At 44.5% G+C, this 25,084-nt stretch overlaps 1 protein-coding gene across 2 annotated transcripts in view; it reads left to right on the forward strand.

The window, feature by feature from the left end:
• LOC126248909 (mucolipin-3-like) overlaps nucleotides 1-25,084 on the forward strand; it is a 200,585-nt gene that overhangs the window by 71,634 nt on the left and 103,867 nt on the right. For both annotated transcript variants that reach the window (XM_049950387.1, XM_049950386.1), the window contains 4 exons: nucleotides 2,035-2,243; nucleotides 2,368-2,559; nucleotides 4,218-4,368; nucleotides 14,079-14,260. In XM_049950387.1, coding sequence (XP_049806344.1) covers nucleotides 2,035-2,243; nucleotides 2,368-2,559; nucleotides 4,218-4,368; nucleotides 14,079-14,260 — 734 coding nt within the window. The remainder of the gene's footprint in view (nucleotides 1-2,034; nucleotides 2,244-2,367; nucleotides 2,560-4,217; nucleotides 4,369-14,078; nucleotides 14,261-25,084) is intronic.

A 25,084-nucleotide genomic window follows, 5' to 3' on the forward strand; every position in this document is an offset into this window, starting at 1 on the left:
TTGAAGGTTAGACGTGGAAAACTGCTTGCTAGTTATGTTGCACACATTCATAGTTCTCCTGAGGATCCGAATTACTGTCTCCTTTTCACATCCACAGCGGTTCATCTCCAGCATCGGAGGCACAGGTCAGGGCTTAAGATTGCAGTTCGCGTCCGATCTGTTCTGTCTGAAGTGGAGTCCTTGCCTCTACCACCTATACTCAAGGTGCATTCATGTACACCTCCATGGTGTACGTGTAGGCCAAAGCTTCGCCTGGACCTTTCACTTGGTCCTAAGGACTCAGTTAACCCTGCAATTCTCTGCTGTCACTTCCTCTTGATTTTTAGCGTGTACCGGAACCGTGAAGTGGTTTACACTGATGGTTCGATGGCTGATGATCACATTGGTTTCGTGTATGTTCATGGAGGACATGTTGAACAGCACTCCTTGGCAGATGGCTGCAATGTTTTCATTGCAGAGCTGGCAGCCATTTCCCGTGCTCTTGGGAGCATCTGCTCATGCCCTGGCAAATCGTTTCTTCTCTGTACTGACTCCTTCAACAGCTTTCAAGCTATTGACCACTGCTACCCCCACCATCCTTTGGTAGTGACAATCAAGGAGTCCATCTATGCCCTGGAACGGTCCAGTCATTCCATGGTGTTTGTGTGGACCCCAGGCCATGTCGGAATCCTAGGAAATGAGTTTGCCAACAGGCAGGCCAAACAGGCTACATGGAAACCACTTCTGAAGATCGACATCCCTGTAACTGACCTGCAATCATTATTACACTCCAAGGTTTTTCAGCTTTGGGAGACGGAATGGCATAATCTCAGTACTCACAACAAACTGTGTGCCCTTAAGGAGACTACGAATGTGTGGAAGACCCCCATGTGGGTGCCTTGCAGGGAGTCTTTGGTTCTCTGCTGGCTCTGCATTGGCCATACGTGGCTAACACATGGCTACCTCCTCTGTCGCAAGGATCGACCTCAGTGTCACTGTGGCTCACATATGACTGTCATCCACATCTTGCTGGACGGCCCACTTTTAGGCACTCTGTTGTGGGCTTTTAACCTTCCCAGCACCCTACCTTCAATGTTGGGTGACAATACCTCAACAGCAGATTTAGTTTTATGTTTTATTCGTGGGGGTGGGGGGGTAGGTATCATACCACCTGAGGGTGGGCATTTAGCCTTCTCTCTGAGGTTGCCACCCTCCTTCCATTTTAACTCTGTTGCACTTTCTTTGCATTTGTATGTCTTGGTGGTCGTCTTTTCCCTACATGTGTTCATCTCTCCCTGTCTTGGTCATGTCTGTGTTTTATTAATAACTTGTATACAGGTTAATCCTTTCAATAAAATAAAAACAGCAACCAGCCAGTTTTAATAATGCTGTCAGTTTAGAAAAGGAGCTGTTGGCAGTTTTGAACCAAGAGGTTCATCAGTAGACTGCTCTTCACATTTAAAATTCCATATAGCTCATGATGAACAGGCATCTGATGAACCTGTCAGTTCGAAACAGATAATGGCACTATTTCATTTAAAGAAGCAGCATTATTAACAGTGGCTGGTTGCTGTTCTTTATTGCAAGAATTAACCTGTATTTTCACACAAACACAGTTTCACCATGTCAATGTTCAACAAATTAGCATATAAGTTAATAATCCATTGCACTCCTACTGCAACTGATGAATAACTGTGATATACTGCTTTCTCATTGTGTGTATTAATTCTGTTATAGCCTTCCAGAAGGCTTCTACAATCTTTTCGTGAAGAAGTATGTACTGCTGGAAATTACTTAGCTCTAACAAAGTTCCAACCAATCACCCAGCACCATACAAATCACAGTACACCTTACAACACTACAAAATAATTTAAATGTTCTGCAAAGCAGCAATTAATATGCTATAGTGATATCTTTAAGCTCAAATTGCAATAACATTATTGAACCTTATTTGCTAATGAATTCATTGAAGCAGAAGCACTGACTAAATACTGATAAATAATTCTGAGTATTCATGTTGCTAAACACTTTTTTGATGGTGTGCACTTGTTCCAGATGGAAGCATGGAGAGAAATGCCACACAAAGTAACTGCCGTCCTAATGAATTTGTTCTGAGATCCTCCTCTTATCGACATTCTGAAGAAAAGATGAGGCAGAAACTGCAATTTTTCTTTATGAATCCTATAGAAAAGTGGCAAGCTAAAAGAAGATTTCCATACAAATTTATTGTGCAAGTTATCAAAATAATTTTAGTAACCCTGCAGGTATAATGATCATAATTTGTATTTTTTGTAGTGTAGCTTACAAAGAAAATAGAACAATAGAAGTCTCTCTTCTTGTCACAGTTAATTGCAACATAGAATTAATGTCACCAAACTTCTTTTCCAGCTCTGTTTATTTGCTCACAGTCGGTATAATCATATTAATTACACATGGGATAATCGCATTGCATTTTCTCATCTGTTCTTGAAGGGCTGGGATTCCACAAGGGAGGTTAATGCATATCCTCCGGGAGTCGGTCCATTAGCAGTATACCAGATTTTTGAATTTTACTTAACTATAGATTATGCCATTGCAGGGGTAAGTACATAAAATTCTTCCTTTCTTCTATTACTTCTAATTTGTAATGTTCAATTTTTAATTTTTGCAACAGTGATAATTTTAGGAGAAACATATGTGGAAAGGTATATATATATATATATATATATATATATATATATATATATATATATATATATATATATATATATATATCCCCCAACACACATGTAAAATAAATTTCTCTTCTCTAATTCAACTTACTGCCCCCTCCCCCCCCCCTCCCTCTCCTTTTCCTACAGAATAGTGCCCTCATTTCCTGGCCCATCCATAGCTACTCCACAAGCCACTGTAAGGTGCATGGTGGAGGGTACATTGTACCACTACTAGTCATTTCCCCTTCTGTTCCACTCGCAAATAGAGCAAGAGAAATATGACTGGCTATATGCCTCCATATGAGCCCTCATTTCTCGCATCTTTGTGGTCCTTACACAAAATGTACATGGTTGGAAATATTATCATTGTGCAGTCAGCTTCAGATGCCAGTTCACCAAATTTTCCCAATAGAATTCCTCAAAAGAAATGTCTGCTTCCCTCCAGGGATTCCTATTTGAGTGCTTGAGGCATCTTCATAATACTTCTGTATTGATCGGACATACTAGTAACAAATCTAGCAGCCCCCTTATGAATTGCTTAATTTCTTCCTGTAATCCAACCTGGTGGGAATCCCAAACACTCAAGCAGTACTCGAGAATGGGTCCCTCTAGTGTTCTATGTGTGTTCTACTCATCTGCATTAATTTACATTTTTCGGTGTTCATAGCTAGCTGCCATTCTTCACATGAACTACAAATTTTGTCCAAGTCATTTTGTATCATCCTGCAGTGACTGAACAACCCCACCTTAGCATACACCACAGCATCATTACCAAACAGTTGCAGATTGCTGCTCACAGTGTCCATCAGATCATATATGTATATAGAAAATAACTTCAGTCCTTTCACACTTTCCTAGGACTCTACTGACATCTGGGAACTTGTTCCATATGCTCAGACCTTTCTTAAATCAGTAGTGGGGCACTGTGTACAACACTCTGGAAATCTAGGAATTTCATCTGTTATTCACAGGATATCATGTGAAAGAAGGGCAAGCTGAGTTTGCATGAGGGATGCTTTCTGAATCCATACTGATTTGTGAACAGAAGTTTCTCTGTCTCGAGGAAATATATTATATTTGAACTGAGAATATGTTCAAGAATTGTGCAACCAGCAATGTTAAGGATATTGCTCTGTAATTTTTTTGGATTAGTTCTTTTACCCATCTAATACATATGCCTAATATGAAGGCATTGTGAGATGGCATAAAGGATATCAGTGACACCACCCCTTCCCTTGAAACATTCATTTACAAATATTTTGCATTTGAAAACAAATTTTTTTGCAGTGTGATGTGCAACAGAACGATGTTCTTTGCAACCCTCTGACACCCCCTTCCCTCTCACTAACTGCACACTCCACCCACCCCACCCTCTTCCTCTCCACATCTATGCTGGCCTATGGCTCTCTCTCTCTCTCTCTCTCTCTCTCTCTCTCTCTCTCTCTCTCTCTGCGCCTATAGTGCCCAAATCCTCTAATGATGACTTCTGGCATCATCAATTTATTCAGCTTTATATCATTAGTGTTACTATGTTTCTTTTTACAGTACACAAATCTCTCAAATGCTATTGGACCTTATTCTTACACAGAGGAGGATAATTCCATGCCACCACCAGTACTATGCATCTGTCATTATAAAGAAGGCACAATATTTGGTTTCAATGAGAGCTATGTTTTTAACTCTGAAATTGAAGAAGGTGAGTAAGTTTTGTCTGATCTTCTTAATTCTGTTCAGTACTCATGTCAAATACACTGCAGAAAAGAATTAACAGGTCACTTTTTTGAAAACCTATCATTTTCCCCCATTGCAATACAGAAGTTTGAAATACAGCACAGTTGCCCACAACATACTTCCTTAATGGTGCAACAGCACAGTGCCCTGTGACATCATCCTGTGGCTTGGGGATGCTTCAGACAGTAAGGTAACAGCTCAAGGTGATGTGTAAGGTGGGTTAATGGTGTCAAATTGACACCAAATTCTACAATTCTGCGTAACACCACAGTGGACATATCACAGATGGAAACTTTGTCACATCCCCTCCCTTATCTACATCTACGCGATTACTCTGCTAGTCACAGTAAAGTGCCTGGCAGAGGGTTCAATGAACCACCTTCATGCTGTCTCTCTACCGTTCCACTCTCGAACGACACGCGGAAAAAACGAAACGAAAAACGCCTTTGTTTTAATGATTGCCACTCCAATTCACGTATCGTGTCTGACACTATCTCCCCTATTTCGCGATAATACAAAACGAGCTGGCCTTCTTTGTACTTTTTCGATGTCATCGGTCAGTCCCATCTTATGCGGATCCCACACCTCACAGCAGTACTCCAGAATAGGGCGGATGAGCGTAATGTAAGCAGTCTCTTTGGTAAACTTGTTGCACCTTCTAAGTGTTCTGCCAATGAATCGCAGTCTTTGGTTTGCTCTACCCACAATATTATCTATGTGATCGTTCCAATTTAGGTTATTTGTAATTGTAATCACTAAGTATTTAGTTGAATTTACAGCCCTCAGATTTGTGTGACCTACTGCGTAATCGAAATTTAGCTGATTTCTTTTAGTACGCATGTGAATAACTTCACACTTTTCTTTATTCAGGGTCAATTGTGAAAAGTGGGACCATACAGATACCTTATCTAAATCATTTTGCAAGTCGTTTTGAACATCTGATGACTTTTCAAGATGGTAAATGACAGCATCATCTGCAAACAATTTAAGACTGCTACTGATAATGTCTCCTATGTTGTTAATACAGATCAGGAACAATAGAGGGCCTATAACACTTCCTTGGGGAATGCCAGATATTACTTCTGTTTTACTTGATGATTTTCCATCTATTACTAGGAATGTGTCCTTTCTGACAGGAAATCACGAATCCAGTCGCACAACTGAGGTGATACTCCATAGGCACGCAGTTTGGTTAGAAGACGCTTGTGAGTAACTGTGTCGAAAGCCTTCTGGAAATCTAAAAATATGGAATCAATTTGACACTTAGCACTTACTACTTCATGAGTATAAAGAGCTAGTTGTGTTTCACAAGAACAATATTTTCTGAATCCATGCTGACTATATGTCAATAAATTGTTTTCTTCGAGGTAATTCATAATGTTCGAATACAGTATATGTACTAAAACCCTACTGCAAATTGATGTTAGCGATATAGGCCTGTAATTCTGCGGATTACACCTACTTCCCTTTTTGGGTATTGGTGTGACTTGAGCAATTTTCCAGTCTTTAGGTACGGATCTTTCTGTGAGCGAGTGGTTGTATATAATTGCTAACTATGGAGCTATTCTATCAGCTTACTCTGAAAGGAACTTGACTGGTATGCAATCTGGACTGGATTTATTAAGTGATTTAAACTGCTTTGTTACACCGAGGATATCTACTTCTATGTTTCTCATCTTGGCAGTTGTTCGTGATTGGAATTCAGGAATATTTACTCCGTCTTCTTAGGTGAAGGAGTTTCGGAAAACCGTGTTTAATAACTCTGCTTTAGTGGCACTGTCATCAGTGGCTTCACCGTTGTTATCGCGCGGTGAGGGTATTCATTGCGTCTTGCCACTGGTGTGCTTTATGTATGACCAGAATCTCTCTGGGTTTTCTGCCAGATTTCGAGGCAGAATTTCATTGTGGAAATTATGAAAAGCATCTCACATTGAAGTACGCACTATATTTTGAACTTCTGTAAAACTTTGCCAATCTTGGGGATTTTGCATTCTTTTAAATTTGGCATTCTTTTTTCATTGCTTCTGCAACAACGATCTGATCCATTTTGTGTCAGGGATCAGTACCATCACTTATTTATGTGGTATATACCTCTCAATTGCTGTTGATACTATCTCTTTGAAAACATTCCACAACTTTTCTACACTTACATGATCATATTGGAAGGAATGAAGACTGTCTCTTAAAAAGGCTTTAAGAGCATTTTTATCAGCTTTTTTAAATAGATATACTTTGCATTTCTTTTTGATGGTTTTAGGTGTTGCGGTATTCAGCCTAGCAGCAACTGCCTTGTGGTCGCTAAGCCCTGTATTCATCACAACACTCACTATTTGTCCAGGATTATTTGTTGCTAAAAGGTCAATTTTGCTTTTGCAACCATTTACGCTTTGAGTGGGCTCATGAACTAATTCTTCTAAATAATTTTCTGAGAAACCATTCAATAAAATTTCGGATGATGTTTTATGCCTGCCGCCGGCTTTAAACATACAATTTTTCCAGCATATCGAGGGTAGATTGAAGTCACCACCAACTATAATTGTATGAGCAGGGTACTTATTTGAAATGAGACTCAACATTTCTTTGAACTGTTCGGGGCTCGGTAAAACGATCCGGTTAATAGTTTAGTCCGATTGTCAGATATAACCTCTACCCATACTATTTCACATGAACTATCTACTTCAATTTCAATACAAGGCAAACTACCTCTGACAGCAATAAATACTCCACCACCAACTGTGTTTAATCTGTCCATTCTGAACACTGTTAGATCGTTTGAAAAAATTTCAGCTGAACTTATTTCCGGCTTTAGCCAGCTCTCTGTACCTACAACTATTTGAGCTTCAGTGTTTTCTATTAGGGGTTGGAGCTCTGGTTCTTTCCCAACACAGCTATGACAATTTACAACTAAAATACCAATCGCTTCTACAACTACCTTGCTCTGTTGCACCTGCCCACTTTTTAGACGGATGGCCTTTCTGTGGTCCCCTGAGACCCTCTAACCTAAAAAACTGCCCATTCCCTTCCACACAGCCCCCGCTACCCATGTAGCAACCTCCTGTGTGTAGTGGGCTATTAAGCAAAACCCGGAAACCCACCACCCAATGGCGCAAGTCAAGGAATCTGCAGCCTACACAGTCACAGAACAGCCTGAGCCTCTGATTCAGACCCTCCATTCGGCTATGCACCAAAGGACCACAGTCGGTTCTATCGACGATGCTGCAAATAATGAGCTCCGCCTTAATCTTGGAAGCAAGACTGGCAGTCTTTACCATTTCCGCAAGCCGCCCGAAACCAGACAGAATCTGCTTCGATCCAAAGCAACACATGTCACTGGTACTGACATAAGCCACGACCTGCAGTTGGCTGAAACCTGTACTCTTCATGGCATCTGGAAGCACCCTTTCCACATCTGGAATGACTCCCCCGGAATGTACACATAGTGCACACTGGCTTCCTTCCCCTCCTTGTCAGCCAAGTTCCTAAGGGGCCTCATTACGCGCCTAACGTTGGAGCTCCCAACTACCAGAAGACCCACCCTCTGTGAATGCCCAGACCTTGCGGGCCGATAAGCTTCCTCTGGAACAGGGTGGATGACTGCATCTAGTTGAGAGACATTGTCAGCCGCAGATAACGCCCGAAACCTGTTCGTCAAACGAACCAGGGAGGTCCTACGATCGGCCCCTTAGAAAGTTTTTCGCCGCGTGCAAGACTTTGGAATGATCTCCCACTCGACCATGGGTGAGGGGTCAGCCTCAGTGCAGGCAGTACCCAGGGAGGTCACAGCAGTGGACCGATCGGAGGACACGTGGGACATGTTCGACGTCCCTCGCATCCCCGCGTCCGATCCTCCACAGTGACGCCCCTTGGCAGCAGTCTCAAGCTGTGTGATGGAAGCCAACGCAGCCTGAAGCTGTGAGCAAAGGTTCGCCAGCTCAGCTCGCATCTGTACACAACAATCACAGTTCCTATCCATTACTGCAGTCACTCCTGTTTGAAGCTTGTAAAAATATGTAACAAGGGAACAGTGTACTGGCCTTATTAGTAGCAGGAACTAGCGGTGCGCTCTTGCTGACGGTCTAACTTACCCACGTCTCACCCTTTCTCTCGATGTCTTAGTGATATAGGTCAGAACTGTGATGCCCAGTGTTGAAATCGTGTGGTTTTATTATGTTTGGGGAAAACAGTTGAGACACACCACTGTTCATAATTGACATGAAAAAGTCACAGCAGGTGGCGTAAAGTGCATCAGTGAAACCACCTGTTCCATTGGGGCATTATTTAGACATTTTGAAAAAGACGGTTTGAATTGCGATGTGCAACAGAACGATTGCCGTAACAATCTTTGACAACCCCGGATGATTCAACCCTTCTCTAAGGATATTGTTGGGCTGCAACCCCATTGAATATGATCCTACTCCTTTCCCTTTGGAGTGTAGTGCGACCACAATTCTTGTTGTTGTATACAGTGCAGGAGCACTGTGGACTGTACAAAGCCATTCTATGACATTTGAACATGATCTGAAGGAGCAAACAGTGTCCATGCTTCTTCAGTCCTTGTGTTTCCGACTGCCCAGTGAGGTTAATCACAGGGGGTTGCGACACTGACACGTGTGTGAATTACAGCGAAGGCTCCCTCTAAGACCCCCAGTTTGGCAACATCCTCAGTCCTACCTGCATGCCTTTGTTGAACACTTTAAAAATGTACCTGTACAGAGGCAACCCTTGATGGCTTCTTTCAACAACCCTCGGGTTCTGCATATCTGCAAGAAGGTACCAGTGCAGCAGATTAGCACCACACAGCTGAAGGATATAGAGGTGGTGTGCTCAACAAAGTTGCATGGATGTCACTGATAATATTGCCAAACTATGGGGGAAGGGAAGGGGTCTCGAAGGGACCGTTTGCAGTTTCATTCATGCACGTGCGAATGTTGCACTCCCTCTTAGATCATCGTGTCACAGGACAGCAAGAAACGGAAAGGTTGAAAAAGTATAAACACCCTTTGCTGCTTCAGATCATGTTCATATTTCAGTAAATGGTTTTGTATGGTCCGAAGTGATTCCACCCTGTCTACCAGAGCAAAAATTGTAGTCGTTACACTCAAAAGGGATCAGATAATGTACAACGGGCTGCCCTGCACCCTCCCCCCCCCCACCCCCCCCCCCACCCACCCTCTCCCCTGATATTTGGGTATCATCCTCCTCCTATTACTGCTGCCGCCACACCCCTGTGAGGTAGTTGACCCTCTGTCTGCCACAGATGTCAGTCCCTTACTCCCAGCCAGAGAAGAAATTACTTCCTCCAGCACCCCTTACTAGGAAGGGGTCCCTCGGGACACTCCCTTTCTGATACTCTGCAACTGGATGACAGCTGGTGGCTGAAGGAGCCACAGGTTGCAGTTCAAAGGACTTTGTATTCCTCTTCTGTCCCAGAGTATGAGGCAAACAAGCCCTCACAGGAGAATAAATTGTCAAAGGAAAACAAATAGTTCTCCAAAACAGGGGGACATTCTGGAGACCCCTGTGGTGCCCGACCCCACATGTTCCATCTGTGTATCGGAGGCAGTGTTACTGGTGGCCCTTGTGGCCCCGGACCCCCCTCCTCCCCCCCCCCCCCCCCCCGCCACACACACTCCCTGATTCAGAACAAATGTGTGTGGATCGTGTAACTTCACAACTAGTGGCAGCAGGTGGCCTTGATGCATGACCTGCATCCTTGGTCGCTTCACACCCCCCACAGGATACTGACAGCATGATCTTCCATTGGAACTGTAGCAGTTTTTTCACCACTTGGCTGACCTAGCATGTGTTTTGTGTGTTAACCCTGTTTTTTTGCATCACCCTCCAGGAAACTTGTTTCGCAGCAGTGTGGACCCTTTGTGGATATCGAGACTGTTTTAAGAATTGCACTGACTGTGAAAGAATGTCAGGTGATGTTTTCACGTATGTTCTGGACTCTGTGTACAGCAAACATGTGCCAGTTGAGTGTGATACTGGAAGCTGTGGCTGCTCATGTGAAGACCTCTCTTGAGTTTAGCATCTGTAATGTCTATCTCCCTCCCAATGATGAAGTGTCCCAAAACTCTTCGTCTGCACTGTTTTCTCAGCTCCCCTCAGTCTTCTTAATATTGGGTGACTTCTGTGACCACAGCCCTTTGTGGGGTGGAACTATAACCACTTGCTATGGTAAAACTGTCAAAAACTTGCTCGCAGAGCTCAAGCTTTGTTTCTTGAATACTGGTGTTCCCACAAACTTCAGTGTAGCATATGGGTCTTATTTGGCCATTGATTTTTATATTTGCAACCCAGGTATCCATCTATCCGTTGGAGTGTCCATGGTAAACTGAGCAACAGTGAACATTTTCCAATTGTTTTGATCCTCCCTCAGCATCACTTGCTTATGCGTCCACCCAGATGGGTTCTCTCAACAACTGATTGGGATGCTTTCACCACTGTTTTCTCCCTTCATACCCCACCATATGGAGTTGTTGTGATTGTCCAGAGTGATTGGCAGCTGACTCAGTGATCCTGTCTTCCATGGGATCCTCCATTGGAAGACAGTACCGTGGTGGACCCTCAAAGTGGATCCTCAAAATCGCCGTGGCCATTTATAGCTCACACATGGGCTCTCAAACACTATAAGCGACATCCATTGATGGAGCATCTCATTACCTTTGAACGGCTCTGTTCCCAGGTCTGCCACCTCATAAAATGATAAACAAGAATGCTGGGAGCAAGTACATTGGTACCATTGGACCACATACCCCTCCTTCATGGATTTGGCTGAAGATTCAACACCTCTGTGGACAGTGACACCCCACAGCTGTACCTGGTAACCCTGTGAATGGTGATTTCTGCACTGATCTAGTGGATGATGCCAAATATTTTGCTTTTCAGTATGCACTAGTCTCTGCATCTGAGATTTATCAGCCTGCATTTTGTCTTCCTTTACCAGTTTCTACATGTCACCTGGAACCTTATAATACTCCACTCAGTGAGAGGGAGTGCCCTAGCCCTTTACTCTTACACAGCTCAAAGGCCAGACTGCATCCACAGCCAAATGCTCTCATACTTATCAGTGGATTGTCAGTGTCACATCCTTGCCATTTTTGGTGGTATCTGGAGTGAGGGTGAGCTATCTCAATGGTGAGAAAGCGTGATCACACCAGTACTCGCTGTGGCCGAGCGGTTCTAGGCACTTCAGTCTGGAACCACGCAGCTGCTACGGCCGCAGGTTTGAATCCTGCCTCGGGCATGTATGTGTGTGATGTCCTTAAGTTTACTTAGTTCTAAGTCTAGGGGACTGATGAGCTCAGATGCTAAGTCCCACAGTGCTTAGAGCCATTTGAACCATTTTTGAACACCAGTACTGAAACTGGGTAAACACCCCCTTGAGATGGACAGTTGTCACCTATTTAGACTCACCACTGTTCTCTGCAAGTTGCTTCGACATGTAGTGAGCAGACAGTTGTGTTGGTACCTTGAGTCTTTGGGTCTTTTCGCCAATGCTCTTCTTCTGCTGATGATTTGGTCTGTGTGGAGTCTGCTCTTCTGTCAGCTGTTGCCCAGTGTCAACATTTTAATCACTGTCTTCTTCTACTTGCATAGGGTTTATGACACCACATCCTCATTACCCTCCATGAGTGGGCTCTCTGGGGCCAACTCCTGAGTTTTGTCTGGAACTTCTTGTCTTGCCAAGCTTTCCAGGTTCAGTTTGGTGCTTCCCTCAGTATTCCCCAAATAGAAGAGAATGGGGCCCCACAGAGCTCTGTATTGCATTTCCTCCTTTTTCTGGTAGCTATCAACAGTCTCGCTGCAGCTGTGGGGTCTACGGTGTTACCCTCCATGTATGCTGGTGACTTTTGCATCACTATTGCTCCTCAGCTGTGGGTGTTGCTGAATGCCGACTGCAGGTTGACATACAAAAGGCAGTCCTGGGCTCTCAGCTGTGGCACCTGGTTTTCTGCCACCAAGACATGTCATGCACTTCTGTCACCATCATACTGTCCATTTCCAACCTGAACTCTACCTCGATGATTGAATGCACAGTGTAGTGGAGTCGTACCGTTTTTTGGTATTGATCTTCAATGCCTGGTTAACGTGTCTTCCCCATCTTTGCCAGCTTAAGCAATCATGCTGATCACACCTTAATTCTCTTCATTGTCTCAGTAATACCATCTGGGGTGCAGACCGCTCTACACTTTTGTGGTTGTGCCAAGCTCTGATCCTGTCGTGTGTTGACTGGCAGCCTGGCGTATGGCTCAGCACCATCTTCAGCATTGCAGATCCTGTATCTGACACACCATAATGGGATCTGACTTGCAACAGGTGCCTTTCAGATGAGCCTTGTGAACAGCCTACTCACAGAGTCTGGCATCCCTCCCCTACATACCAGATGCCAACAACTGCTGCTTAACTATGCAATACACATTTGCTACTACCCTGATAGCCAAACTACTGTCCCCTTTTTCCTGGTAGGGAGATCTGCCTCCCACAACAGAGGCCAAGGTTAGAACTCACAATCACAGTTCAGATATAGAGTCTGTGCTCTGAAATCCATATTTTCCCACTGCCGCCTCTTTTTGGGGAGAAATGACGTGCTCCCTCATGGTGTGTAGCCCATCCTCAGATCCTCCTCAACCTCTCCTTCAGACCGAAAAACTCGATAGGCCCTACAGTTTTTTGCTGCCTGTTCATGGACTTCCTTGGCACATACCTGGGCTCAGATTTGGTGTACATTGATGACTCTATGGTTGACCGATGAACTGATTTTGCCTTCACACATGCAAGGTGCAGTGAACTGTGCTACCTGCTGAACGGATGTGATGTATACACTGCAGAATTGTTCAATGCCCCAAGGGAAGGGGTGGTTTTATTGATGCTATTTCTGCCACCTCTTAAGGCCTTTCATGTCAATTCTGAGTGACGGTATGTCTGAAATGTTTCCCTCGGCCACCTGTAAGAAAACCATGTGATTCAGCATTAGGCATCATGGTTCTGGCTTCTATCGCAGAGGTGTCAACAGAAATAGTGAGTTGTGGGTAAGGAGGGAGAGTATGATGACCTTCCCATCATACGACACGTCCACACGGAGTTGGGCAGAATTTTGGTGAAATTTGGTGTCAATATGACATCATTAACGCTCCTCGACAAATTGTTGTTTGAAGCATCACTGTGCCCGAGGATGATGTCCCAGTGCACCATGCTTTTGTAACATCATAGAGGAAGGCTGTAGGTACTTATGTGCCAAATTTGAAACCTCTGCATCACAATGAGGGAAAATAATGGAGTTCCTAAAAAGTGACTCTTTAATTCTTCCGTGTAGTATAGTTTTCTAGGCACTGTGTAGTAATTATTTGCACAGAATAGAAATTAATCATATTGGAACCATCTCAAGCAAATATTTGATTTTATCCGTCATGTTAATTCAACTTTTTGCTTGTTCAGATTACTATCCCATAGGCAAAGTATTTTCAAAAGCAGGATATAGCTGTAGGTGACACTGACATATTTTAAATTTAAATGTATATGATTGTAATACTATCATCTCATTATTTTACTGGTGTCTGAACTGCTCAATTGAAGCCTTTTGATGCTTCTATTTGTTTTGATAATTTAAAAGGAATTATGTTCGAACTCGAATCCCATATATGTATATTTTTTTTCGCTTACTTGCAGTGTGTATAAACATGAAAAATACAACAAAACCTTATTCAAGTGAGGAATATCTTAAAGAGAAAAAAGTAAATATCAATTTTTCTGCTTTGGTGAAGGCAACATTGAAATTTTCTGTGAAGACGATAAACTTCAAAGCTGCTGGACCAATTACTCCTCCTGACTGCTACAAATTTGACATTGAGGTTTGTGACAGTGTTATATTTTTTTACAGTGTAATTTGTCAGTAACTATTATTAATAATAGTGACAACATTGTAAATTTGCAGTTCAAAAGGATTGTGTGAGGCACTTAACCATGATTCCAGTCTCATACATTCCCATTGAAATGGCTGTTGTACATTTTATATAACTTCTGAATCATGGCAATCTGTTTCCTGCATTTTTCAGTATGATCCAGTAGTTTGTGTGATCAACTGTCTGTATCTCTCTGTTAAATTGGCACATCAGTTTTTGGCATAATAATGAGTGTCTTCCCAGACAACTCAATTCCTTTGTAAGCACATGATAGGTGAACATTAGCCCCCAAGCCTTTGCAGTGCTACATTCCATTTAGTGCTGCATGTTCTAACACCTGCTGTTCTAAGTAACAATAATTATTAGCTGAAATTATCAAAAATTAAGTTCTTGATTTGCAGACGATTTAATGGGAACAGCAAGCTGCTGAATATCTCAGAGACACATTTTCATCAAATAGTATCACAGACTTGACTCCTTGAGCGATGTCTTGACCACCTTTACTTATGGAGCATCGACAATGGCTTTTGCTTTTCCACTGACAAAACTGTGTGTATTAATTTCTGGCGGCACAATTGGGTTTTTCCGCTGTCTTTACATCTTGGGCCTGTTGCTCTTCCGTTCATTGAAACTACGAAATTATTGGGGCTCAGGCTTGGTAGAAAACTTCCTTGGTCCACAAACATGTACTACCTGGCTGCTCGCTGTAGGCTGTCTGCTGTCCGCGATGTCCTATGTGACCTCAGCGATACTTCCGGGGGAGCGGATAAGACCACCCTCCTCTGTCCCTTGTCCATTCAAAACTAGACTACAGGTGTTTTGTTTATGCATCTGCACAATAATCACTCTTACGGTGTCTCAATATTATCCACAATTTTGGCATCCATTTGGCCACTGGCACCTTTTACCCTAGCCTGTTATGAGTCTGCATGCCGAAGCTGCTGAACTACTGCTGTCATACCACTGTGACTTTCTGTTCGGCAGATATGTGTGATGTTTGTCTGCCTTGCCTGGCCACCCATCCTATGCCTTCTGCTTTGATGACTCCTCTGACTGCCAATATGGGGCATGTCCCTCTTCTCTGTTACCTGCTGGAGCTTAACTTCACGCTACCTGCCACTTTCCCAATTGGTGTGAACCCTTCACCACCTTGGCTTCGCACAGCGGCCCGCACTCACCTTGACCTTCATTCGCTTCGTAAAGTCCCTACTCCAGCCCCACTCATCACTTTAAGTTTAACAACCTTCACACGGAGCTTCGCGATAGTACCTTCATGTACACTGATGGCTCTGACTGACCGTGGTGTCGGGTGTGCCTTTGTTATTGGCACCGACGTTTTTCGGTATCTGCTTCCAGACCACTGCTCAGTATTTATAGCAGAGCTCTGAACCCTGTATCAGACGACGCACTACATATGAAAACCATAGGCTTTTCAATTGCGTCATCTGCTCTGACTCTCATAGTGCTCTTCAGGGACTCAGTGTGCTGTACATCTTCCATACCATAGTGCAATAGGTCCAGTAGAGCTGTCACTTGCTCACTCTTGATGGAGCCACTGTGATGTTTGTGGGTTTCTGGTTGCATCGGTCTGACAGGTAATGTGATCGCTGACACTGCTGCCAAGGCTGCAGTCCTCGTACCTTGGCAAGCTAGTTCTTACATTCCCTCTGATGGTCTCTGTGTTGCCGTCTGTCAGCAGGTGGTGTCACTTTGGCATCACCACTGGTCCTGCCTTCATGAGAACAAGCTCCAGGGAATTAAGCCTCTCCCATTGGCATGGACGACCTCCTCTCAGCCCACTCACCATGAGGAGATCATTTTAACTGGGTTGCATTTGGGCACTGTCTTTTTAGCCATTGCCATTTGGTAAGTTGTGCTCCCCCTCCATTATGTGCTCATTGCCGTCAACCTCTGATGGTTCACCATTTCCTGATGGAATGCCCTTTTTTAACCACTTACATTCTCATTTACGTTTGCCATCAGAGTTATTGGCCGTTTTAGCAAATGATGTGCGGGCTGTCAACCGCATTTTATGTTTTATCTGTCATAGCAATATGGTGAATGACATTTAATCTTTAGTTCAAGACCTGTTTCTTGATGGTGTATTTTATGGACCTTTCTCCAAGTCCCCATTTTAGCTGTCTTTCCTTCCATTGAGTGGGCTTCACATGTAGTCATTTTTAACTTTTTTTTTTCCGTAGTGTTCTACAGTTCTGACAAGGGCGCGTATGACCCTAGTTGTTTTTACAACCTAAAACAAAATAAAACGAAACAGTTGAATAGCATCAGAGAAAGGAATTAATTAAACAAATTATTTAACTTCTGGGTGTTGAGTAATGAAGTCCTGGGTTTTTGCCCATGAATTAATAACCTGACAACTATTTGCATTTGGTCTTATTTTTTCCAGTTGCACAAATTACAGTGCCACTGCTCCTCAGTTATTGTAAACTCTGAACATACTTCAGTGACCACTGTTGGGGTTGACAGTGGGAGATTGTGTGTTACGGAGAGCAAGGGTATTGGCTCAGTTGTCTGTACTATGAGAATGGTTCAAACCTCAACTTGAAAAAAGTCTGCACGTGAAGGTGTGCTACATGCTGTAATGTGGATGGCTCTTCAGGTAAAACGATTGCTACTGGGCAACCTCGGTGGCATCTGCTGGCTCCAGTTGTATGATGATTAACCAGCCAAAAAGGGCTCTGTCTGGGTGGACGTTTATTTCCGTAGCTCCTTGTGGCAACAAAATGTTTTTCACTGTTTAATTTCAAACTCCTGATGGAAACATGTGTCATTAGGAGTATCAACACTGTGCTAACAGTCACCTTAACAGAAAAATGGAGAGTATTATGGAGTAAAGGAGACCTCACTGTATAATAGAAGTATTGAGTCATTGACAGCCACATAAAAAAGAATGAAAACTTGTTAGCATTCAGATAGTTACATTGTACTGGCTGAATACACAATGCTGGGACTGCAGTTGGGCAAGTGGGTTTGGCCGAGGTGGTGTTGGGTAGGGTGGGTAGAGGGGTGGTGGTGGAGGGGGGGGGGGTGTTATGTGATAGGTGGGAAGCAGGAAGAGTGGTTTGGAATGGGTAGCTGGTGGCGCGGGAGGCAGCTGATGTGTGGATAGGAATGCAGGATGGGGAGGCAACAGGTGTATGGGATGGGTATGTAGGAATGTCACACAGGCACTGGAGCCGGTGAGTTATGTGATGCACAATGACGATGATCCTCTGGGGCACCTGCGCCTCTCCCTCTCCCCTCTGGGGCTCCTACCCCCCCCCCCTCCCCACTTGTATAAGGCTTGCTTAGGCATCCAGAGCTGTGCCTGGTTCGACGTTTGTTTCTCTAGCATCTCGTGGGATCCCTGTAGAAGGTCTCGTCAAACAACTACTCGTGACTGGACAATTCTATCGTCAGGTAGTGCCTACACCTACTCATCAAAGAGAGGTCGATTGGTCAATCTTCCTGAGCAGTAGTCTCAAAATAATAGTAACAGGACACTAGTGTGCCATAACACTTTCATTGTAATTAAGAGAATGGGAGGAACCTTCGAGAAGGTCTCCCCGTTCTGTATTCACAATGCATTGGAGGGTATTGCTGGATCCTTAAAAACTGTTTAACGACTTTGTAATGGAACACTTCTAATTCAAACCAAGTATCTAAGCTTCTGGGATATAAAGACTGAGGTGATTATCCAGTCGAGGCTGAGTTGCATAACACCATTAATATCTGTAAAGGCACGGTTACCTGCTTCGATCTATCTGCCAACTCAAGACCGTGGTCAATAGGAGATCATGAAGTTGGATGATTCAAAGGGCAAATTTGTTGCTTTACAGTTCACAGGCTATTTTTGAACAAAAGGATTGTGCACAGGAAGTGGAGGCCTGTATCACTTGGGATCCAACAGGCTGCCAGAGTCCATACTCCTGTCTACCAACCACCTCAAACAACGACCTGTACCTAGATGGAATGGCAACTGTCGCTTGGCAATCAGAGCCAGCCGAACCGCTCTGTGGAACTTCAAACACCATCCAGCTACAGAAAACCTTCATGTCTTCAGAACTGCGAGAGCACATAAGAGGCGAGTGGTAAAAGAATGGAATAGGGCTTCCTGGTAGGAATTCACGGCTTCCATTAATAAGTCCACTTCCACTGCTCAAGTTCAGGAATCAATAACATGGATTTCAGGCTAGAGCAGTACATGTCCCCATATGGCCTTGTCAAGAAATGGGGTTTTGGTGGATGCGCCTAAAGACATGGCTCAGATTTTAGCTGAACAGTTTTTTGGTGTCACTGTGTCATCCAGACAAGGTGAGGAAGTCTACAACCTTCCATTCTCCATGTGGTATGTGGAATAAGCTCTGTGGCCAGACACGCTGCTCCAGGACCTGACGAGATTCATTATGCCATGCTCTGTTACCTGTGCCCTGAAGTGAAAGGATAGCTTCTATCTTGTTTCAATGGTGCGATGGCACCTTTCCATCGCAATGGCAGGAGAGCTTCATCATTCCGGTGCTCAAACCTGGTCAAAACTGGCTTGATGTGGATAGTTACCGGCCCATCAGCCTCACAAACTTCCTTTGTAAGCTGCTGAAATGTATGGTGTGTCGGCGGTTGGGTTGGGTCCTGGAGTCATGTGGCCTACTGGCTCGATGTCAGGGTGGCTTCCACCAGGGTCGCTCTACCACTGATAATCTTGTATTACTCGATTCTGCCATCCGAATAGCCTTTTCCATACACCAACATCTGGTTGCCGTCGTCTTTGACTTAAGTAAAAAATACGACCCGACTTGGCAACAACATAGCCTTGCCACATTTGTATGAGTGGGGTCTCTGGGACCCGCTCTCAATTTTTATCCAAAACTTCCTGTCGCTCCGTACTTTCTGTGTCCAAGTCTGTGCCTCCCATAGTTTCCCTCCCCCCCTCCGATATTCTGCATTTCGTGCTACTCCAGTACTGGTGTTGCTAGGCAGTGCCTACAGGGAGCCATTCACAAGGTGCAGTCATGGGCTCTATCCCACGGCTTCCAGTTTTCAGCCGCGAAGTCGTGTGTCGTGCATTTCTGTCAGCATCACACCATTCATACAGAACCAGAGCTCTACCTTAATGACGATCCACTCACTATAGTGGAGACATTTCGATTCTTGGGATTGGTTTTCGAGGCCCGATTGACTTGGCTTCCTCACCTTCGTCAGCTTAAGCAGAAGTGCTGGCAGCACCTCAATGCCCTCCACTACCTGAGCAACACCAACTGGGGTGCAGATTGCTCTACACTGCTGCAGCTCTACAGAGCCCTTGTTCAATCCTGTCTTGACTATGGGAGTCTGGCTTATGGTTCAGCGATACCTCAGTGTTGCGTTTACTCGACCCAGTGCACCACTGTGGCATTCGCCTAGCAACAGAGGCTTTTAGGACTAGTCCGGTGACCAGTGTCCTTGTGGCAACCGGAGTCCCTCCATTGCAGGTTAGGCATGCACAAGTGCTGGCCAGTTACGTTGCACATGTTCTTAGTTCTCCTGTGCATCCGAATCATCATCTCTTTTTCCCCACCCACAGCGGCTCATCTTCCACATTGGCAGCCCAGGTCAGGGCTTCCAATTGCGTTTTGTGTCCAATCCCATCTTTCCGAACTGCCTTTACCACCTCTCCTCAAGATCCATTCACATACACCTCCATGGTGTACACCTAGGCCATGGCTTCGCCTGGACCTTCCACATGGCACGAAGGACTCAGTTAACCCCGCGGCTCTCTGCTATCACTTCCTCTCAATTCTCAATGTGCTTCGAGGAGGCCATGAAGTGGTTTACACCGACGACTCAATGGCTGATGGTTGTGTAGGCTTTGCGTATGTCCATGGAGGACATATTGAACAGCGTTCCTTGCCCGATGGCTGCGGTGTTTTCACAGCCGAGCTGGTGGCTATATTTTGTGCTCTTGAGCACATCCGTTCCTGCCCTGGGGAGTCAGTTTCTTCTGTGTACTGACTCCTTGAGCAGCCTACAAGCTATCGACCAGTGCTACCCTCATCATCCTTTGCTAGCGACCATCCAGGAGTCCATCTGTGCCCTGGAATGGTCCAGTTTGTCATGTCGGAATACCAGGCAACGAACTTGCTGACAGGCTATGTGGAAACCGCTTATGGAGATTGGCTTCTCTGCAGCTGACTTGCATTCAGTACTACACCGCAAGGTTTTGCGGCTTTGGGAGACAAAATGGCATAATCTCAGCATGCACAACATACTGCGTGTCATTAAGGAGACTACGAATGTATGGCAGTCCTCCATGCGAGCCTCTTGCAGGGACTCTGTGGTTGTCTGCCGGCTCTGCATTGGCCATGCTTTGGTGACACACGGCTACCTCCTGCGCCGTGATGACCCACCTCAGTGTCGGTACGGCCTCCGACTGATAGTCGCCCATATCTTGGTGAGCTGTACTCCTTTGGCTGCCCTGCGACAGACTCTTCAGTTAACAGACACATAGCGATTAATTTTAGCTGACAACTCCTCATCGTCTAATTTAGTTTTACATTTATATGTGACGGTGGGTTTTATAATTCTGTATAAGTTTTAGCGTGCGTGCTTTGTGTTCTACAGTCTCATGCTTTTAGGGAGGATGTTGTAATGTGTCACAGAGTGGCTGGCTTTCCTTTTTATTCTCGTGGTCAGTCAGCCATGGTCATTTGCTCTCTTGTTTTTATTCCTCCTACCTCTTTCTTGCTTCTCTCTGTGATTTTCTTTTCCTGTTTCGTCCATAGTAGTGTTGGTTGTCCTTCTGTCCTTCTGTCATTCTTGTGGTTCTTCCTTTCCCCTGTTATAGTGCTTTGCGTCTCCTTTTCTTTCCTTCTTCCCTTGTGCCTTGTGTAATTGTTTTACTGGGAACAAAGAACCTATAACCTCCCAGTTTGATCCCTCCCTCCCCCCCCACCCCCCCACCCCCACCCCTCCCACCTGTTTTAAATCAATCAACCAACTAACCACGTACACGTCCATGGTGTACGCGTAGGCTGCAGATTCTTTTGTACCTTTCGCATGGCCCTAAGGACTCCGTTAACAGTGCGGCTCTCCGCTATCACTCCCTCTTGATTCTTGACATGTACTGGGGCCATGAAGTGGTTTACACCAATGGCTTGATGGTTGATGGTCACGTAGGATTTGCTTATGTCCATGGAGGACATATTGAACACCATTCAGTGTCAGATGGGTGCAGTGTTTTCACTGCAGAGCTGGCGGCCGTATCTTGTGATCTTGAGCGCATCCGCTCATGCCCTGGCAAGTCATTCTCATGTATACTGACTTCTTGAGCAGCCTACAAGCTATCGACCAGTGCTACCCTCACCATCCTTTGGTAGTGTCCATTCGGGAGTCCATCTATGTCCTGGAAGTCCCGTCATTCAGTGGTGTTTGTGTGGACTCCAGGACACGTCGGAATCCCGGGCAATGAACTTGCTGTCAGGCTGGCCAAACAGGCTACGCGGAAACTGCTTCTGGAGATGGACATCTCCAAAACTGTCCTGCGTTTTGTCTTACATGGCAGGGTTTTTTGGCTTTGTGTGGGAGACATAATGGCAGAACAGTACGCACAACAAACTGTGTGTCATTAGCTGTCCTCTCACAGGGAGTCAGTTGTCCTCTGCCAGCTCCACATTGGCCATAGATGGCTAACTGAAGGTTACCTCCTCCGTCGTGAGGACCCACTTCGGTGTCGCTGTGGCTCACTAATGATGGTCGTCCATGTCTTGCTGGGCTGCCCACTTTTAGTCGCTCTGCGACGGACTTTTAACTTTCCCAGCACCCTACCTTTCGTGTTGGGCAACAATGCCTCGAGCAGTTTTAGTTTTACGTTTTACTCATGAGGGTGGGTTTTGTCATTTGATGTAAGGTTTAGCGCATGTCCTATGTCCCTCTGTGTCCTCCACCCTAGTGCTTTTACGGTGGATGTCCTAATGTGTTGCAGAGTGGCTGGCTTCTCCTTTTTATTCTCATGGTCAACCAGCCATAGTAATCTGCTCTCTTGTTTTGATCTCTTCTACATGTTTCTTGCGTGTCTCTGTGGTTTTCTTCTCTCATTTTGTCCCTTTTTTTGTTGCCCTTCTGTCATTCTTGTGGTTTTCTCCTTTCTTCCAGCTGTGTTTCATATGTCTCGATTATTTTACTCCCACCCTTGTGGAATCGTTTTAATTGGAACGAGGGACCAATGACCTAGCAGTTTGGTTCCTCTCTCCCTCCCCCCTTCTCCCTATTTTAAACCTACGTACCAACCAACCAACCAAGGGTATCATCAGGAGTGCCTCAAGAAGTGTGGTAGAACTGCTGCTGTTCTCTATGAACATAAACATTTTGGTGGACAGGGTGATCAGCAATCTGTAGTTGTTTGTTGCTGGAGCTATGGTGTACGGTAAGGTGTCAAAGTTGAGCGACTGTAGCAGGATACAAACATGACTTAGCTAGTTGGTGTGATGAATGGTAGCTAGCCCTAAATGTAGAAAAATACAAGTTAATGCTGATGAGTAGGGAAAACAAACCCCTAATGTTCAGATTAGTAGTGCCGTGTTTGACACATTTGCGTCATTTAAATGTCTGGATGTAATGCTGCAACGCGATATGAGATGGAACGAGCATCTGGGGACTGTGGTAGGAAAGGAGAATGGTCAACTTTGGTTTACTGGGAGAATTTTAGGAAAGTGTGGTTCATTTATAAAGGAGACCACAAGGGGTCGCTTGTGTGACCTACTTTGAGTACTGCTGAAGTGTTTGAGATCTGTACCAGGTTGAATTAAATAAAGATATTGAAGCAATTCAGAAGCGGGCTGGTAGATTTGTAACTGGTAGATCCAAGCAATTAGGTAGTGTTATGGAGATGCTTTGGAACTCAAATGGGAATTCCTGGAGAGAAGAAGACATTCTTTTTGAGGAATAGAGAAAATTCAGAGCACTGGCATTTGAAGCTGACTCAACAAAAAATCTTTTACCTCCAACATACACTGTGTGTAAGGACCACAAAAAATGAGGAATTGGGGCTCACATGGAGGCATAGAGACAGTATTATTCCCTCGTTTTATTTGTGAGTGGGCCAATAACGAAATTCGTTATAGTGGTATAGGGTACATTCTGCCATCTAAGGTGGATTGGAGAGTATCAATGTGGATGTAGATGTAGGTGTAGATGTCATCACTGTAGGTGTTTAGGGGCAGGTAGTGGTAACAGTAGGGAGGGGGTGTGAAGAGTTGAGATGCAAGGGATGTTTGGAAGGGTAAAGTATGCCAGTGGTGAGTAGCAGTTCTACGCGATTTTGTGCTTGTCAGAGAGGGTACAGGCTTCACAGGAAAACCAGATAGATGGGGCTGGTGGCAATACAGGGTGGTCCATTGGTCATGACCGGGCCAAATATATCGCGAAATAAGCGTCAAATGAAAAAACTACAAAGAACAAAACTTATCTAGCTTGAAAGGGGAAACCAGATGGCGCTATGGTTGGCCTGCTAGATGGTGTTGTCATAGGTCAAACTGAAATCAGCTGCGTTTTTTTAAATAGGAACCCCCATTTTTTATTACATATTCATGTAGTACGTAAAGAAATATGAATGTTTTAGTTGGAACACTTTTTTTGCTTTGTGATAGATGGCGCTGTAATAGTCACAAACATATTGCTCACAATTTTAGACTAACACTTGGTAACAGGTAGGTTTTTTTAAATTAAAATACAGAATGTAGATACGTTTGAACATTTTATTTCGGTTCTTCCAGTGTGATACATGTACTTTTGTGAACTTATCATTTCTGAGAACGCATGCTGTTACAGCATGATTACCTGTGAATACCACATTAATGCAATAAATGCTCAAAATGATGTCCGTCAACCTCAATGCATTTGGCAATACGTGTAACGACATTCCTCTAAACAGCAAGTAGTTCACCTTCCGTAATGTTCGCACGTGCATTGACAATGCGCTGACGCATGTTGTCAGGTGTTGTCAGTGGATCATGATAGCAAATATCCTTCATCTTTCCCCACAGAAAGAAATCCGGTGAATGTGCTTAGACGACCAGTCCACCTGTCATGAAATATGCTATTCAAAACTGCTTCAACCACACGCGAGCTATGTGCCAGACATCCATCATGTTGGAAGTACATCTCCATTCTGTCATGCAGTGAAACATCTCGTAGAAACATCGGTAGAACATTACGTAGGAAATCAGCATACGTTGCACCATTTAGATTGCCATCGATAAACTGGGGGCCAATTATCATTCCTCGCATAATGCTGCACCATACATTAACCCACCAAGGTTGCTGATGTTCCACTTGTTGGAGCCATCATGGATTTTCCATTGTCCAATAGTGCATATTATGCTGGTTTACGTTGCCACTGTTGGTGAATGACGCTTCGTCGCTTAATAGAACACGTGCAAAAAATCTGCCATCGTCCCGTAATTTCTCTTGTGCCCAGTGGCAGAACCGCACACAACATTCGAAGTCATTGCCATGCAATTCCTGGTGCATAGAAATATGGTACGGTTGCAATCGATGTTGATGTAGCATTCTCAACACTGACGTTTATCAGAGTCCCGATTCTCGCGCAATTTGTCTGCTACTGATGTGTGGATTAGCCGCGACAGCAGGTAAAACGGTTACTTGGGCATCATCATTTGTTGCAGGTCGTGGTTGATGTTTCACATGTGGCACAACACTTCCTGTTTCCTTAAATAACGTAACTATCCAGCGAACGGTCCGGACGCTTGGATGATGTCATCCAGGATACCGAGCAGCATA

This window comes from Schistocerca nitens, chromosome 3 (assembly GCF_023898315.1).
Source record: "Schistocerca nitens isolate TAMUIC-IGC-003100 chromosome 3, iqSchNite1.1, whole genome shotgun sequence".
Taxonomy (NCBI): Eukaryota; Metazoa; Arthropoda; class Insecta; order Orthoptera; family Acrididae; genus Schistocerca; species Schistocerca nitens.